The 19,786-nt window shown below is 43.5% G+C and overlaps 1 protein-coding gene across 1 annotated transcript in view; it reads right to left on the bottom strand.

The window, feature by feature from the left end:
* Positions 1-19,786, bottom strand: part of nlgn4xa (neuroligin 4 X-linked a) — an 80,763-nt gene that overhangs the window by 31,513 nt on the left and 29,464 nt on the right. The window contains exon 3 of the mRNA XM_034612446.1: positions 12,291-12,443. Coding sequence (XP_034468337.1) covers positions 12,291-12,443 — 153 coding nt within the window. The remainder of the gene's footprint in view (positions 1-12,290; positions 12,444-19,786) is intronic.

The following is a 19,786-nucleotide window of genomic DNA, read 5'->3' as shown; positions in this document are numbered from 1 at the left end:
TGCATTCTGAGAAAATCTACTGTTGTAATGGTTGACATTTTTTTTCTGACGCTACATCATTGGTATTCAGGTGTAGCGCAGCGCCGAGTCCAATTATTTAAAATATGAAATTTGCAAACGGCGGCATATTTACAATCACTTAACAATTCTATTAACTGATATTGTTCCCGGCCTTTTTGTATTTATTGTAAGAGGAGTTCTTTGCCTGTTTCCCAGAAGACATTGAGTGATTCTGCCCCCTAGTCTGCTCTCCTGCGTTCTGTGATGAGTTTATAATCATGCACTTTCATTAGGATTCAGACAGGTTAATTAGGGAGAGAAGCAGCAGCCACCGCGTCTATGCCTGTGTCTTCAGAACATCAAAGCGGCGCTGGCCCACTTGGTGGTCAGCCATCTCACTCGTCTCTCCCTTTGCCCATGAGTTGTGTTGCGCGACATCACTCTGTAATCAGCCTTGCATCTGGGGAGCATTCTGCCCCACAGACATCATGCAAATGAGCCCACTCCTCTTTGATGGAGGCCCCGATGCATTCTGGTGGTCTGCCGCTCGCCACTTGGCACCGGAGTGTTCCATCATTACGCCCGGGCCAAGGCAGTGCTGCTTCCCCTGTAGTCCCACAGGAACAAAAAAAGTTTACCTCTTCACCCTCAATTCAGTTCTGGCAAGAATCCCGTTGTTTATGTGGGCTACCAGATGGTTGGATCTGGAAAGTGATACTTTCTTTTGGCTCGTGCGGTAGCTGTGAGTGTGCCCCTGGGTCGCTGAACGTGCTACTCCTGGCTACACTGACCAAAGCTTTTTCAATAAAGTCTCGACGGCCTGAATCCCAGGTGAATATGAGGGGTCTCGTCTGCTGCTGATGTATTCAAACTTAGCAGCGATACAGCCGGCATGCTAGGCAGGAAAAAAATAACCAAAATAATCAACTGTATGCTGAAAGAAGCTGAGCAGCATCAAGGAATGCAATCCAAGGAGACAGCGATTGACTGACAGCTTGTGGGCCTGGACGGGCAGATCAAACTCTCTCACACCATTACACAAACCTAGGGCTTATGTGGTCCTCCGAACTGTTTCTTGACAAGACTGCGCACACCAGTGTGCCAGCAGCAGTGGGATAAAGGAAATCCTTTCTATGCAGGGCATTAACTGCTTCTGGGCATCATGAGTAGGGCCATCAGAGGCCCGTTGGAGGTTCTGAAGAGCCTCCAGACTGGTGGTCGGAAGGAGAGATCTGTGGGGAAGTTTGACATGGGTCTGATCAGAATGGTTGAGCAGATACAACCTTTTTTTTTGCCATTTGCGGCAATTGCATCTTTCATTTTTTGCAGAAACTTTAGCCATGATGGTGGCCATTTGGGGGACAACGCAACTCCCCCCTCTCGACAGCAACTCGTGTTTTGTCAGACGCGGCAAACCAAGACGTGCGGTGTAAACCCTATCGCCACCCCCGCGAGTGAGACGGCTGCACGTGGCCGCAGAACAGTTTTGGAAATAACCGTCTCTTTCATTCTGACACCAAAACCTGACATTTACTGTTTGCGATTTAGATCTCCGAAAAACACGCAGCTATTAAACTCTGCAACAGTGTAGATATCTGAGCTGTCTCCGTTTGACATCACATTAACCGGTATCCACGGGAAGAATCTCACCAAGACGAACAGGAAAAAAGGATGACACAGCAGTCCACTATGTCACTGTATAAGGACATGCACAGTAAGCTCACTGATCATATAAGCCCTGAGCGGTAACTAGGAGAAGGAATGTCCATCCTTCTCTCCTTCCCTTCTATCGCCATATCTCGTCTATCCTAATGCAGCACATGACAGCGAGAAGATAAAAGAACTTCAGTAATATCCCCTGACAGCAGCTTTTACCTTTCTGCAAATGTGAGGAAGTGCCGTCTCTGATGCACTGTGTGCAGCAGTTGAGCCTTTGTGCAGACATCCTGCTCTTCAGCCACAGCAGACAGAAAGCGTGAGTCATTTGAAACAAAGCTGTCGTCTCTCTTCACTGTTGTTTACCGCTTAAAATTATGGCTTTTACCTCAGTTGTCACTCACATCCCAGGGCCTGGGCACGGTGACATATTTAACTGTGCGGAAGAACGCACATTCAAAATAAAAATGCGAATGTGACATATCCGCTGTGATGTCAGGATAATGGCTAAAATAATATTATTGAGAGAAAAGGGTTAACCACGCGATGAACTCAAAGGACACTCTTCAACTAGTTTGTTCTTGGGGGTCAACATGAATTTGAGAAATATATTTAAAGCCAAGCAGACATAAGTCTATTTGAGGCGTAAGCGGAACGTGATTCCAGAGTAATTAGAACAGGTTTTTCAAAAAAAAAAACTGACAACACCTGCTCCATGGTCTCCAGAACCACATTTCTTTTTTTAATGTTTTCTAATTTGATGCCTCAGCAGGATCACGTCATCATCAAAAACAAATCTGCTGTATGGTTTGACATTTGGTGAGCAAAATATCTTGATTATTTGATGTCAAAAGAAAACAGTGTTGAATTCACCTGCATGTGAAGCAGAACATTAGTTAAAGACACAGTCAGTAGCTGGTCTGGCCCAAATCCGGTGTAGTGGTGGGTAAACACAAGTATTCACATCATTAATGGTACTTAACACTATCTTTGTGGGCGCAGCACGTAATTATGAGAGAGTGCAAGTGTGAAAATGTATGTGGTCACATCGATGCAGGAGACCGCTGAGTTCTCACAGTTGGACCGGACAAATACATGTGTGCACTATGCTACACACCCAACACACATTTCCCTCACTGTGTCTGCACGAAATGGCAAAAATCTAACGCAAATGAGTTTCATGGCTTGAAGGAATTGCACTGCAAGCAGGAGGAATACGACCGTGATCGGGGTGCAGGTAGATCGATAAACAATATAGTGAACTCAAATGTGGTTTTCATCCTTTCTGCTAAACAGCCAAACTAAAATGTGCACGTCTTCCAAGTCCATATATCAACGCCTCCTTTTTTTAGATGTGCTGCACACAGAGTGGCACATATGATCGAGGCAGTGCGTTAGCATTAGGAGATGGGAAAGAACCTTCCATACCTTGTGAGCACATTAATCTCAGATGATTTACTCGCACGGTGTGAGGTGGGATTTGATAACAACAGTCACACAGTGTGTGACCAGCTTACGTGTCTACTATATCAAATAGGTCAAATTATAGAAGCCCCTCATAATCTGCAAAAATGAAGGGACACGATTGATGTTATCAGTGTTTCTCACACACACACAGACGCACACATATACAGTATATATAGCTGTTTTAGTGGGATTCATATTTATTTTTGCTTAGTCACTCCACCATTTTTGCTCTGGAATCAAATACCTCAACAAAGAAACAGCATTTTAAACATCAACTAGCTCCAGAGTATAAATCCAGAAGACTCTGCTGATCCTCGGACTTTCCACACAGTGCATGTGTTGTTACTGTATATATTTAATTATATTTGTGGATTGAGTCTGGGAGACCTGTTTAAGGTCAGGTTGTTGCAAATTGCATCATCATGTATGTGATGTGTTGTGCAGATCTGTATTTGAGGTGCAAAAACAATGTCAGAATTACAGACCTGTTTCCTACAGCATTCCGCCATAATAAAGTTACGGCGGCGGCATATACGAAATAGGTGGTTCATTATGCTAAACACATGGCATATGCCATTTTGAGGGCAATGACTCGACTGAAATGTGGCTGGGGTCGCAGAGGAGTGACTCATAACTGCTAAGCCAGTAAAGACACCGGCTCTGTCAGCTCCAGAATAACAAGTCAACTGTCCGACCCGTGGTTGTCGGAGATTCGAAGCTAATGCAAGTGTCTCCGCTGTAATTCTCCTCCACTTAGCCATCTCTGATGTCGATGTTTTGGGAATATTTCTTTGTGTTTTGCTCTGTCAAAGTAACCATTTGGATGAGCTACTGGCTGCTCCCTTTCATTATTCTCCAGACGTGCTGCGCTGCTTTTTAGATACGGGCAAACTGAACCCGCCATCTCCGAAGCGGTAATTGCTGAAAATTCATTTGCAGCGTGCAATTATCTTCACTATCCTTGGCTCACAACATGTATTCAAAGGGTAGTATATCACACTCATCCAACACATTCTCTGAGGAAAACAGGCGAGTAGGAGGGGGGGGGGTGTTGAGGGGTTGTTGGTGCTGCTGCCCCCATCATCTGCCATTGGGGGGTCGTCCAGGACGATTAAGAAAAACAACACAGCCTCGTATCAGGGAGATTTACTCGGCAACTTAAAAAACAAACAAACTCGTAAACAACATCCTACTTTAGCTCATTTCATCAGCTGTGATTAGCCACAAACAGCCATGTCCATGTGCAGGTTAAAGCTGGCAGGGACGTCCTTCTCCTCTCAGGGGAAAAAAACCATCTGGGCCTATTTTTCAAGCCTATCAAATCCCTCCAGTGCATCTGCTTCCTTCTCCAGCGGCTCCGAAAGCTGATGCTCGAAACTGCAACATCTCCTCAGTACAACACCCCCCCCACCCCCCAGTCGTTTCAGACGGCAGAGTTTGGAGAGAGTACACGGCTTCAACATGAATATCAATATAGTTTGGTTTTTGTTTGGAATCATAATGAAGGCTGAGCGCAGAGCTGTGACAACGCTGACCTTTAAAAGCCAGGTTTGCTTAGAAAGCCGCGGCCAGGGTTATATAAGAAGAAACTTTCCGAGTTACAAAAGCAAACAGAGTGAAGTAAGGGATAGCTCCACGGTTTGCCTCTCCTGCAACCAAACGAGAGGTGGTGGCTTCACAGAGGAGCTGCTGGAAAGGGATAACTCCAGATTCGAATCGCTCGAACAACAGCTCATCCTATATGCATGTATTGTATTGACTGCGCATGTTGCTTCTACACTGGTAGATCAGCGAAGGTTACAAAAGAGCCAATCAGCAAGCGGTTGTCTGTGTCTACATCATCATCATTTCAAAATGAAAATGGGCTTTTTCAAACTTCTTTGTTTTAGTGCGTCTAAAACTCCAGTGTGGTTGTGGTTGTAACTTCTGTGAGTGGGTGCATTTTCAAATGAAATCATAGTAGTGTGGAATTTGCCCGAAACTCTTCAGTAAATATAAACCTTTCAATTATCCATTTCACATGAAAAAACATGGCTACGTCTCAACACACACCTTGTCTGTTTATTGCAACAGACCATTTTGAGTATGCACAAACTGATAATAATAAATCAAATTAATTTTAACAAAATATTACCATACCAGATTGATGACTATTATAGAAAAATAGGCACTGCCTGAAATTTTTGGTTAAAACTTTGTGAAGTGTTCTAAAACCTCTGCTTTAAAACAAGCTGCTACAACAGTTTAAATTATTGCTCAAAACATGTATAAAGCTGCTTTTAAATGTTTGACCCTCCTCAATTATTTGCTTTTATCTCTGGTTTAGTTGATGTCTTTATTGAAATTTTTCCCTTTTATCCTTAATTTGCCAATAAAAGTCTCTTTTCCTCTGTGTATTTCACTGCTTTGTTCTGCCTCAGCCCTTTGTGTCTTATAAAGTGCTATATAAATAAAGGTTTAAATATAAGTATTATTATTTGGACTCAGTGAGTTTTACAGGTGTTAGCAGTTGCATTTCTGAACTTTGGACAGAGCCAGGCTAGCTGATCCCCCTTGTTAAGCTAAGATAGCTTGATTGAGGGTCTGTCTTTAACACACAGGCAGGAGATGGGTCTCCTCATCTGACTTTGAATAAAAAAGGAAACAGCTGTTAGTGTTGAACATTCTTTAGGGGGACTGAATCAATGTGAAAAATACTGTCACAGGAGGGCGGACGGCAAAGGGTGATGCATTGACAGTGAGTGGACGCTGCTGATTAGTCTGGAACATGGCAGTGGCACACATTGTCAAAAGCACACACCGGGCGCCATTTGTCATGTTAATGACTGGGCTGCCAAAGCGACAGATGACTCTGCTCACCCTCCTCCCCTCCCCTCCCCCCGGCAACGTCATGCGTGCCCGGCCAAGACGAGAAGCATGTTTTGCGAGACGTCTTCTCCTTTGTCTCTCGCAGCGCGGTCTGAGCGGCAGCTGCGGCCCTCTGCCTTTCTGTGCCACGTCAGAAGGCATCACCTCACCCTCTGGACTTACGGCCGTGGCGGATATCTGCCTCTGCCGAATGTTGTGAGATAGCCACAGCGATGACACATTTCCATCTTGCTCCTCAAGTGTTGTTGATTACTCAGGGGGCGGGGGGGGTGGGGTGAATAGTAATGACCTCCTCCTAGCCACGGCTGTCCTTGCATGCATGGAGGAGTCATGGAGGAGCAGGAAGAGAAGGGAGGCTGAGTACCTGACCTACAGCTAGAGAGTCCACTATGTCAAATTAGAATAAATCACAGTGAAACAGAATGACACAATGGGAATCAGACAGAAAAAGGGAGACTAGAGGGGATATAGAGGGTAAGTGAGGATAGATATTTAACTTAAAGACAGTTTCACTTGCTTTTAGGCTTTGTATTAAGCCTATAAAGAGGCCCTGGATGTCTGTTCTAAATGGAGATAATAGCAATACTAATCTTCTGACTGAGTAATATGGTAAACACCATCACATCACATCACAGTTTCATACTGTCCCTCTAAAGCTGCTTTAGCGAGGAGTGTTTCCACACTTAGACCAAGGTCTAAGGTTCATGGTTTTGTTGTACTCTACATTTGATACAGTCAGTTTTGGTTTCACATTGCAGTTTTACAAGCAGACTGAAGAGCTGTTGACATCACCTGTGAGTCTCTACTCTACTATTACATTGTAATGGCATTATTGCAAGCAGCACGGCTCATAGAGTTACGATCAAATCTCCTCCTCCCTGCCCGAGCCTGCTGTGGTTCATTTGAACTCCTCTCCCTGTTATCTTTCTCTTTGTCCTTGTAGTTAAGCAGGTTATGAATCTGCCTCAATTTTCAAAGATTTCAAAAATCTGAAGGATATTATCTCACCGACAAAACTGCAGGTCAATTTGAACTGGACCGAGACCACCTCTTTTGTTCGGATCAATTTTTTTTGTATTTGTTCGAGGCTGTGGTCCAGCACCGATTTAACATCTTTGTGATCGTGATGGCATCTGATTATGGATTATGATTACAACTACAAAGCTTTGTTGCATACTTTGAACATTGATACACCTCCCTGTTAAGTCAGGCATTGTTTTCTCTCATGAATATTGTTATTTTATCGATGTTACACGCGCCATCTATTCCACTTTTGTCCATCCTGGGAGAGGGATCCCTTACATGCGGCTCTCTCTGTAAAGCTTAAGCGTTTCTCCTCCCCTCTGTCTCCCTCTGTCACCCACTGGTTTGTGGCAAATAGAAAGCAAGGCAGCAACACGTCTCCGTCAGGCAGCCATCACTAGTCATCTCACGTCTCGCCACAATGGGCAGTAGGGGGTTAGGAGAGAAAATGGAGAGTGTCATGTGCCTCTGACAGATCCCAGCGCGCTGTAATGAACGCTCACGTCACTCTGGCTCATGTGACAGCTTCCTGAGGCCAGATGGCACTCAGTCTTATCCAAGAGACCTCATCCTGGCATCTCCAGCACCTCATTCGCTGGGACCAAAATCTGCACTCACTAATAGTCCACTGCAGCTCTGGTGCAAACTGCAACCGCCCTAAAGAGAGAACCTAGATCATGGCCTAGTTGGTGTACAATCCTGCTATCTTAATGACTGCCCCCGAATGTGTTGTGCCTTGAAGGGCAGGTATCTTCAAGGCACCTGATAAATCATGCACCTTCTCTGCCAATGTTTTCTGTTTCCTACGTATAGAGAAGGTCACGGTGGCCTCACAAAGTATGTTTATAATTTTCTTTGATTGAACGTTTGGAAACGATGATGTAGACACCTGCAACCGCTTGCTGATTGGGTCTTTACGTCACAACGTAGCCTTCCCTGATTGGTCAGGCTCCTATCACACGACCCTCTTCTGGAAGGAACCAACCCGAATTAGCCTTGGCGACCAGTGTAGAATGCAATAAGGACAATCAATTACAAGCATTTCCGACTCTGTTGTCTTTGTTAACAGGTCTGCATTTTAAAATGTTGCAACTGCCTACATGCGTAGGAGACACGCTATTATTCGAGTAATCTGCGAGAATTCCGAAAATAATAATAAAATGCTTCCTGTTAACACCAGCCCGCACATGCCCAGAGTAAGCTGGTTTCTAGGCGAGTTAGTATGGAGATTAAAACCGAAGCAGATCCTTGCGCCCAACAGGGTGTGTGAGGTGCGAGCGGCGAAGGGTGATGAGTGTCTGATGGCTTCTCTCACTCCACTCGCACCCTTTTCTTTATCTGCCCCTCCAGCTCGCCATCCCTTCACACAAGATGTCTGCTTCAGCTCAGCGTCACACCGTTCACACACTCCCTGCACCCAGACAGCTTTGCACACTCGCACCTTTTTCCAACAGCAGCTGGAGGTATCGGTTTGAATCATTTCAACCACAAAAGCCACGGCAATTAGTGAGGTGAGGGGACTGCTGCGTACAGACATTTAGAAGACATTCAGCTGTGTCCTTTTTCTTCATGCACTTGACTTTTATTCCGGCTTTTGCAAACACCACCTTTGCAAAGAATATATAAAATCTTTTTTTTTAGTTAATGTGGTAATAAGCCCACCAACATTAATGCCACAAGGAAAACATGATCACTCAGGCTGGAACACTGAACAATAAAGCTATTTCATTGCATCAGCTCCAGATTCAAGTTTGATACTTAAAGTTATAGACCCGTGCTGCATCTAGCGTTCTTGGTCTCTAATGCTGGTTACCTTCAATATTAACATCACCAAAAAAAAAAATCAGCAAAGAAGAGGAAAGTATGCTCTCTCTTGTAGTAAATAGTTATTCAGCAGAGTAACTTCCGATGGCCAAGGCTTCTCTGTTTTGACAAATAAAAACCTGGTTGCTGGCCTATGTATGAGCTAACTCGGGAAATTGCTTCCACTTGTCATGAAGATCGCCAACTACATAGTTGTCAACTGTGCAGTTCTATAAATAACTAGTGCAGTGCCCATTCTAAACATGTCTGTTTGGATGGGTTTGTGTATTGGACGTTGTGCGCAGAGCTTTTTTATAAAAGGTCTATGATGCAGAGTGAACTCAGAAAACTGCATTCATCCTACCTGGTTTATCTGCAATGAAGATTATATAGTCAATGTTCAATGCTCTGAATTAGTAGTGGAACTAATTTCTTCGCGTTTGGCTTTATAATATCTTCAAATATCTGGGGTCAATCCCTTGAAGTCTATCAAACCTCTTAACTCTTTATCTTCTTGGGTTGATATTGTTTTGTGTGTATTTTAATAATGTAAACCACTTAGAACATTTATATTTTATTATATTATATATATATATTTTAATGTCTTCTTAATGTATTATTGCTATTATAGTAATGTCTTTTATGACTTAATTGTAATGTCATGCCATGTAAAGCAATTTTAAATTCCTTGTTTTATTGTCTTGTATATAATATTTGTAAATTTGTTGTAATGTATTCTTTTTAAGGTCTTTAATGACTTCTTTTAATATAGGTCAATGCCTTTGTATTACATTGTGTCTGAATGGTTCTAAATAAGCTTGCTTTGTTTTCCTTGTAAATTCAACATTTTTACTGATTACTTTAACTTTCTGCAGTCCTGCAGCCACTGTTTCACATTAAAAGGTTTCCACCAGGGAGCCAGTGGGATACTTTTATTGTCAAGCGGCCGCAGTCGAGGATGCGGAGTGTGTTTGTGACCGAGCTAGCAGAACTTAGCTGGCTGTGCAGTTGTTGAAATGAAAATCGGTCTCCACAACAACATATGGACAAACCCAGCACTGTTTATCCAGCTTAAAGGTTTTAAACATTGCAGGCATGGAGTGATTGACATATTCTGGTGCCCCGGGGTGTCAAAAATTTACAGTTGGCCCCCACTGACCCATCTGCTCACATTTATTTACAAGTATGCAGCATTTTGCAGCACAACAGAGTCAAACTGAAACCTGAACTCCTTGGTTCTGTTCGAGAGGTGAATAAATCCTTATTCAGAATGCCACCATTATTTGAATTTATCCTAGAAATTGAATATATATACATTTTCAGAAAAGAGCCGCTCTAAACATTGCATTTGCTGGCATAATGCAACAGAAAAGGCAAGTCAGTTAGTAGGTTTAGGGGCTAGTATATGTTTGATACTGTACTTGCACGCTCACTGCTGTTTCATCATACAGTCTTACAGTTTTGTTACTTTCTGTGACTCCAATGTGAGCATCATTATATTCCAGCAAAACATAAAAACAATATCTCAAATTTCTACAGTCACAATGGTTTTCCTCTCACCTTCCTCTCTCGTCTCTATCTGTATTCTCATCTACATTCCCTCTCTCTCTCTCTCTCATCATCTCGTTTTCTTCCCTCTCTGCAGTGCACACGTTTCCAGAACACCTTCCTCCCCCCCCTGGCTCTCAGGCAACTAAATATAGGGACTGGTGCAGACAGCTCAGCCTTATAACGAATGGTAAGCAGAACAGAGCAGTGGCGGTGGTGAACGACATGCGAACAATAAAGAGTGCCATACCTAAATAAGTGTGACCGGTGCTATTGTGCTATAAATCAAGGCTAAATCTCTGCAATTACCATGAAATATGCTCAGATGAGTGCACATGGTATCTAAGTGGTAACAAGACAGATATTACTTGCATATAACTGGATGGTGTAAGAACTCATATGCCATGTGAAGCAGAAGAGATTTGTGTAAAATCTACAGAGCAGCACACACTGCATGGAGTTAAAGTCTGTTTGCAGTGGGCTGTAATTAGTGAGCCCTCGTCAACAATATACTGTCACTATTTGATTGTTTGTGTGCTGGACGTTGTGTGCCGAGCTTTTTATAAAACAGCCTTTGGTTCAGAGTGAAGTTAGGAAACTTTGCAGCACTTCCTCTATCGCACATCACTCACACACTGCCGGCACAGCCGTAAGGGGCAATTTGGGGTTCAGCGTCCAAGGACAACTTCAGCTGTGGTTAGTGGACAACCCGCTCTACCTCCTGAACCACAGCTGTCAAGATGTTTGCTTATAAATTAGAAATCACTAATAGAGCTGTGATTAGAAAAGACAAATACTATTTTCCAACTGCATCAGCTGCCTATGATCATTAATATAACATAATATTGATGCAGACATGTTCGTCATGTAAATCTGTTCCTATAGGTTGACCATCACTTAAAGTCCCTTATTAGGATTCAGAGGGGACAGTTTATGAAGAGATTAGGTTCACAGATTTATTAGATTCATAAGAACTAAGCAAAATTTTAATTTAAATTTAATTTTAGCTGATATTTCAATTAAGAGTTTCAAAAGGGGAAAAGGGCTCCAGGTATACCCCCATCTAGAGGGACATTTTCAAATTACTTCCTTCAAAAACCTGATGCTATCGGCCTCCTCTCAGACTCCAACATTTTATCGGGCACCAGACATTTAGAGCCCGAACCTGTATGTCAGAGCCTAGATAAAGTATCCCTGTGTGAGCCAGACACTACTTTCATCTTACAGACAGGAACAAAGTAAGATGCACATCACTGGGGTGCAGATACCCGGCTCGGATCCCTCTTCCCAGCACCGAATTTCTCAGGCTTATTGACGTTTTGCTGCAGAACGATTCAAGTAATTGAATAGGGCAGTGATGTAAGAGTGTTTCTTTTAATTTGCATGTGCTTATCTTGTGCTGTGTGGGCCATCCAAGGCTGCGCTAAAAGACAACTATTTGTTAAGAACGCAGACAAATGCTAAGTACCTCCTACACTGTGGTTCGCAGCTGATTGGCATTGGCAGAGCAGCACACATGATAGCTGGAAGTGATGAAACCCCGCACGCAATCAAGGATGAGAATCATGCGCCACACATCTTCGCGTAAGCGTGTACGGGAGTGTGAAGGGATTGACCTGGTTGATTTGCTTCGCTATAAATAAGAATGGCATCTGAAAGCCATGTTAACATGCACACCATTAAAGGAATCAGATGTTGAAAAAATGTATTCAGCAAAAGTCTAAGAGGGTTTTGAGTGCCACCCTCCCTGCATGTACGCCCCAGACAACAATGTAAATGTCGTAGCTTTTCCAAGACCGGCCAGCTGGTGAAACGCTGGGAGCCAATTAGCCATTAAATCAATCACTAAATCAATAACTCATGTTCTGATTCAATTAGCCTTCCCCAAAGTAATTAAAGCCCCCCCCGCCGATTGGAGGACTCACCCAGAACTCCGAGCCGGTAGTTGATTGTGATGACGATGACATTCCCGTAGCTGGCCAGGATGCTGCCGTCAATCATGTTGCCGGTTCCCTCCATGTAGGAGCCGCCGTGGATGTAAACCATGACCGGCTTCAATCCGTTCTCATCATGGATATCTGCAAAGGAAATAAATAAAAAGGTTGCCTTAATGCGTCAAGCCTTTATTTTTATATTGGCACTATATTCAGTGTTGGATGGGTTTGGAAACAGATACCAGAAAGACATCAGTGAAGTTTTTTATTTTATTATATCAGAGGTTAGTATTTCAATTTCCGTTACTTTATGAGGAAAGTTGAGTGTATGAACCTCATAAAGTCATGCAGGGGAGGTAATAATGAAAAAGGACAGAAGAGTGACATGCATACATTTCCAAATCAAATTAAATACACAGCGACTATCCCAGATCTTTAGGCTTAACGAGTGCGATTCAATAAACTGCATGTGTGTTCAAGCATATGGCCTCACAGTGCCTTCTATATTTTAATGTCAAACAGTAACAATCTAGTTGTAGTTTAGTTTGAATTAGTCTGGCTCTCCATATAAACATGTGTGTACATAAGAGGGGTGGAAATAAAAATGGAGGCACTTCATACACCATATTAAATACAAAAGGTGCACTGTTGAACCAAATGTGGATAATTAAAATACTGAATTGCAGTTAAAAGACTCTGACTGGGGTCACTCTCTATGATAGACACTGAGTTCTGGTACTGAACCCTTGGTCTCATACCCTTGAATTACATTTATATCCATTAATGGACATACCTGTTTAAGTATAAACTCCACAATGCAATAGATAGATAGATAGATAGATAGATAGATAGATAGATAACTTTATAATACTTTTACTTGTATAGGGAAATTTGAAATATCCCATGCGATATCCCACCACTTACTGAGACCAAAGTCTCTAACATAAATCGTTTGGGACGGCTCTTGCCATTCCCTTGATGTTGTAATCAAGAATCCAACACTATCAATGTCTTCACAGCAGGGAAACTAGTTTGACCTTTTTCGAATGTCAGTGATCATTTTACAGTAGTGCATATACGACACATAAGATGGGCTGTCTGGGGTTGGAGTTGTAGTCTGATATTCTCCACCAGATCCTGATGGGAATGTTATGGCTTTAACCTTACAATAGCCACATCTGTCTCCTCTCCCCTCCTCCGTTCTTTCTCTGTCTTATGCTCAGTGATCACTGCAATTATGCCAGATGAATACCTTGTTTATGAGGCTCTCCAGTTGTGAGTGAGCTTGGTGATTAGTACATGTGTAGGCGGTCATTATAAATTAAGACTAGGTCCTTAGCATGAAAGGAGATGGAAGGAAAAGATACAAATCCTCCCAACAAGCAGGGTTAGTATCAGCCTGCAGTATCTTCCTCATCTGCGGATCAGCTAGCGTTAAACATTAAATCCTCTGGGTGTGTCAAAACAGGCAGTCTGATGCATAAAAAACATCTTTTTTTTCAGTTCACCCCCCCAAAAAAAAAATGCAAGAAAGGAAAAAAAAAATAATTTCACTGCTGTCCTCACACGGCCCAGCGTGTCTCAGATCTCCCCGCACTACAGTAAGCTTTGGTTGCCTGGAACCAACAGCTGAACGAACCCATTATCCCCGGCCCTGACGACCAGGCTGCTTGGATGTCTCTCAAATGTCATTCAGGATGAGAGCGTCTGCTGAGGGAAATATCAAACTGCGAGGGAAGCTGGCCAAGGATTCGAGATATTGTGCACACTGTGAATGATCAAATAGCGGCCGTTATTTGCCCAAACCGCAGGAAAAGAAGGCCTTTATTTTAAATTGCTTTTATTAGAGACATAATGTTAATTGCTAATTTAGAAGGGCTGTCTGCTCCTGTTGTAATTTGCTGTTAGGGCAAACTGAACACTAACGCCATTAACACCATTAGAGCAGTCATGTCATATCACTCTGACGCTGCATCTCTCTAATCTGGTTCTTGTTTTCAGCCATCAATAGCAAATCCATTTTGCGGTTTCTCCCATTATAGTTAATGTCAATGAAATGCAACACTCCGACAACAGATGTTTGATATTAAAAGCCGAAAGGGCACAATTCCTCTAATTCCAGGCAGGATGAGAAATTGCAGAGTTGAACCATGAGGTAACAATTTTCAATCGATCAACCGATCAAAATGTATTTGTATCGCCCAAATTCACAAATCACAAGGTGGCCTTCCCTTGTAGAACCACACAGACAGACATCTGTGGACGCGATGGACGCACTGTTGTTCTCAATGTCTGCTTCCAAGGAAACTGTAGAGAGTGCAGTCAGTGCCCTGTGGGTCCATGCAGACAAAACTAATTATAGGGTATACGGATGTCCACACCGCGTGCACCTTCTAAACACAAAATGGACGTCATGTGATCAGAGTCGCACCTACCGCGGATACAAAAAGGACATCGCTAGTCTACCTGTACTCACTATTCAGGACACAGACGCAAAAGTAGGAAGGAAATGAATAAAATGACTGTTGTAATTACTCCACCAGCACTGTGAAATTGTAGATTACATTGAATTTAACACAGGGGCTTTTAAATTTCAGGGGATTTCTGCTCTCTGTTTTTTTTTGGTTGTATTAGTAAGTATGCTTCAGTTGGTCACACTGCCTGTTATTTGAGATTTTCATTGTGTTTGTTAAGGAAATAATTCAACTGTATACTCGGGAGCATGAATGTTAAACATCATCTTGAACACCACTCTGTGCTTCGGTTTGAAAGAGGATGCCTCCTGTCCACATCTGCTATTGCTTTCTCTCCCAGTTGCTGTGGGCCGTGACAACTGGGAAACTGGCTTTGCCGTCTGTTGTGTATGTTGCACCTAAGTAGGCCTGGCAGAAAGCAACACAGCCAGCCAGGCAGGCAGCCAGGCAGGCAGGCATGGGGCAGGTGGACTACATCAACCCCCTCCTCCACTAAAGAACACAGTGAGCTAAGTCAAAAGCAAGTCTCAGTGGCAGGTTATCAATCTCCACGGTGCGATAAAAAAGAAGAGTTCTCGGCTTTGCTAACGTGCCTTTGTCATTTTGCAACTCCCCACCTGCAACCAAGGCCAAGGATGGGGGGTGGGGTTTCTACGCACTGGGTCTGCACCAGCACTGGACCAGCCCTGCAAAGACTCACTGCAGTTAAATGCAAATCGTCTGATTAAAGCACGGAAGGTGTGGCGTCTGCAAGCTCCCGTTGGAATTAGGACATTAGAAGACGGCCAGCGGAGCAGTGTGGGAAGACAAAACAACCTTGAAGAGGCAGACGCACACAAAACAAGATCGCAGCCATTAAGTTGCCATAGTCTCTAACTGATACACATCTAATGGTCGCTGCAGGCATTTGGGGGCTCAGACGCAACTATTCAGCTGGCTCTCCATCAAACAAACAAGCAAATCGACTGTTACTACCCATCTCCATTGGTCAGAAGTCGGGAGGGGTGGAGAGGAGGAGGGGGACCCACTCAGGGCACTTTGATATAGCAGAGAGATCCCCTGCAGATTTAGAGCCACATTTTAACGGCTGGGAGAGGAGAGGGTGGTCTTCGGGCCGGCGTGTCCCCATCCTGTCAGCGAGGAGTACACTTAGAACTAAAGAAATCAAACCCGCTTCGAGTGCTCTTCTCTCTTTCCCTTACTATCAGTGTGTCTCTCACTCTCCGCACTCCCCGGGGCCCGCGGAGCTGCCTGGGTGACTGTGCAGCGGGTTCGTCCCAGACATTCATCACTGCCACCCGAGCCGGGGGGGATAATATATTCCTCCACTGGCTGCGCAGCGTTGCACACATTACTCATCTTTATATGGGTGAGGGTGGTGGGGTGGTGAGATGGTGTATGAAGGGAGGAGGGAGATTGTTTGGGGGCGTCTATTTGAATTTCCCATTGCTTCCAGTGTTGTCTACCGTTAACGGGACAAATACAAATGGCGGCGATGTAAAGCGAGTGCCCGTGTTGCCCCCCCCCACCACCACTCAACCACTATCACTGCCATCGCGGCTGTCTGTCCCACCGTGCTCTCCGCGGACTGCAGTCTACTTCCTGTTCAACACATTTCCACTGACATGCCAAAATACAGCCAGCGTCCTCTCTCTCCAGAGTCACGGCAAGTCATTACGTGGCTCAGAGCCAAACAAAAACTTGTCAGGAACATATACACAGCTACTGAAAACAGTATAATGACTGTTATGCACTCACAAAGTATAGAAAACATGTAAAAAATCAAGTGTGTGATCACAAATGAGTATAGCCATATAAGCAAAGCACTCTTTGAGCCCTGTCTTACACCCACAACTAAAGCAACTACAGTGTCTTTGGTTGGTTCAGACCAACACGGCTGTCATCTGTGCGCTGGTCTTGAAATGGGATCGTGAACAGGCGCGTTGTCGGTGCATTGCTATCTTGAGGCACCAAGACGCTGGTCTGAAGTCAGTGGTGCAGTATCTCTATGTTATTTTAAGGGCATGTCATGGAGACAGTAATATGCACCTATGTATGCAGGTGCGCGGTGCATGCTCTCTCCATGTTAAACACACAAAAATGTTTCCTCTGCAGAGAAGCATCACCCTGCAGTTGTTTTTTTTAAAGGAATCGAACATGACACTAAATTATTTTTTAATGCTTTTCAGGACAAAAGCCCACCTATGATCAATTTAGAGACAAAGTACAACCATTCTGAAACGTGTGTGGTGCAGTGGACATGCAAAAGCTCATTTGAATATGTCCCCACTGGATGTCTACCTGGAGTATATGGAAATAAACTTGAAACATTTTTAACAAATCATCTGTAACTTTTCACATGCTATATATTAAATACTGTATCCGCTGCAGGAATACTTTTTGAGCACACAGACAGCCGTCAGGGGCCAGAGCCTTAAATACTGTCCATTTTGTTTAACACGCTATACAACCTTATCAACATCCCTCTCATACAGAGGTTACCCCCCCCCCCACCCCCCCACCCCCTCGCTCATGCCCAATGCTACCGTGATATATATATAATGGATTTGTAAAAGTGTATATATGCAGCCCTTGTACTTTTAACTCACCGGAATGATTTATCTATTTTCAAACGAAGCCCCAATTAAAATGTCAAAAGCAACACTTGCACTCGGGACATAAGTGCATGATTATAACCGAGAATAACTGGTTTCAGTCAAAACCTCTGACAGGATCCCGTGTAATGGTATAGAGCACACTTCCAAAAAAAAGGGGGGGGGGGGTAACGTGGGGATGGAACAGCTCGTTAGGTCCGAGAGAGGCGGTCTGCAGTGCTGCGAGGTTTCTCTGCAGCAGACGTCGAGGTAGAGGTGGAACCACAGGGGAGCCACAGGAGTAATTCATTGCCACTGCAGATGTTCAAACAGTCGGAGCGCATCGATCCTGCACGCCCTCGTGAAAAAAAGCAGGCAGGCCGAAGCAGTAGCCTGCTCCCTCCAGATCTTTCCCCGTATACAGATGTTTTGTCCAGGTGTGCAAAGTGTTGGCCTTTATCTCCCTAACCCTCAGCCAACATCATCCAAGGCTTTGGGATTTAATGCCGCAATTCCAATATATAAATTGTATTTTTTTCCACACCTTGGTGAGGGCAGATGCTTTATTTAAATTCTATTTCACAACACAGTATCACCCTCCACTGCTCTGGCTCTATGCTACATCTGTTAGATGCAAACCCAATATAAGGTGATGTTCCCTGACCAATGGGATAAACCCCAGAGGGAATTCAAGCTTTGAGAAACTCCCACGACACACCAACAATAATAATACGGCGCGGAGTTCAGCGTCTCGCTGTACAAACACGGTTCAGCCCGTGAGCGCAGTTGCATCAGGGCTCTCTGTAGCTCTGGAAGGGCTTTGTGAAGTATGATCAAATACCTCTGATGATGTCATGGTGATGCCATCAGGGTATTTTCACTTGGAGGGGGGGGAAAAAGCCTGAGTTACAAGTGTCTTATGCGGGATGTTATTGAGTTACATTAGGAAACCTATGTAACCTTTCACTGACTGGAGATTGACACCTGTGTGTCTAAAGCCAAGACATATGTCTCTCAAGTATATTTGAATGACTGGCCAGCTACACTAGGTAATATAAAATGTGAAATGGTCTTTATTTATACAGCACCTTGCACCCAGCACTTCCTCTATCTCACATCACACAGGTATTTGTCGCAAATTCGGGAGTCAGTATCTTGCCCGAGGACACTTCAGCATGCGGAATGTGGGAGACGGGGGTAGAACCGCAGACCTTCTGGTTAGAAGACGACCCGTTCTACCTCCTGAGCCACGGCCACCCACACATGGCATGAATCATTGATTCGACTTCATCTCCATCCTCCAACTTCCCTGACGCATCTCTTTTTTCTCACTTTTGCCATTCTACCAAATGCCGACTGCATTTTCACTCAGGAGTCGCGTGCTCCTGGGTGATTTCGATGATGAACCAAATCATTAAAGCCATGATGGCTATAATGACTCCATATAATGTGAAATGTGCTTCTCATCAGGGACAATATCAGTTTGTGAAAGTAGAGCGTGTAGAAGCTAAAACGTCTGACATCAAGTTCAAGGTTAATTAAATCCTATAATAGTAAATCCCTTATAGGGGCAGATGTTGCAGATGAGCTAGAGCAGGTTGTCGACTAATCAGAACACTATAGTCCACGGTTGACGTGTATGTAAAGGAAATCGGTCATGTGTGGGGAGAAGGTCTCAAAATGAAGCACAAGACATTTATGAAGCAGCAGTACAACAGCTTTGAGAGTTCAGAGTATACAAAATCTTAAAAAAAAAATGAATATTATACTTGTAGAGGTGTGAAATCATCTCCGAGTATCCATCCATCTATCATCTATACCTCTTATCCTGTAAGGGTCACAGCTTGATCCAATCCTAGCTGACATTGGGAGAAAGTGTGTCGTGAAATAATTATTATTATTTCAAAGTAAAGATTGAACATTATGAACATAAAAATTGCATGTTGAAAAAAAAGGTGTACTAAAATAATCCTGGAATTCGGCTGAAAAATGACCTGCAAGGTAAATGAAAATAATAATGAATTCAACTTTTCATTAAATAAGCCGTTTTTTAATATTACCTCATTTGCATGAATGTATTGATACAGGACTTTTAATAAAGCCTTACTTAATTATCTATTTCTGGGCACTTTGACTTAAAGGACCCATTGGTGTAGTGGGAAGCAATTTTACAAGATGGGAAGATGTAGATGTATATCGTCTTACTGTTTCATAAGTGCTCCCAGATCCATCGTGCATTTTCCACTTTGTGATGTTTTTATGTCTGTATAGTTTCTTTGCGGTTTCTTGCATGGTTTGAAAGAACCAAAAGAAAACAAAATGGCCGACCTGCGGTTGTATGAAATCACCAACCAGTGCAGTTCCAGTCAACGTATCTTTTTTTTCAAGAGTCATATGAGGTCACTCTCCCCTTTACCTT

Source organism: Hippoglossus hippoglossus, chromosome 2, assembly GCF_009819705.1.
Source record: "Hippoglossus hippoglossus isolate fHipHip1 chromosome 2, fHipHip1.pri, whole genome shotgun sequence".
Taxonomy (NCBI): domain Eukaryota; kingdom Metazoa; phylum Chordata; class Actinopteri; order Pleuronectiformes; family Pleuronectidae; genus Hippoglossus; species Hippoglossus hippoglossus.
This window is presented reverse-complemented; position numbering and strand designations above follow the sequence as displayed.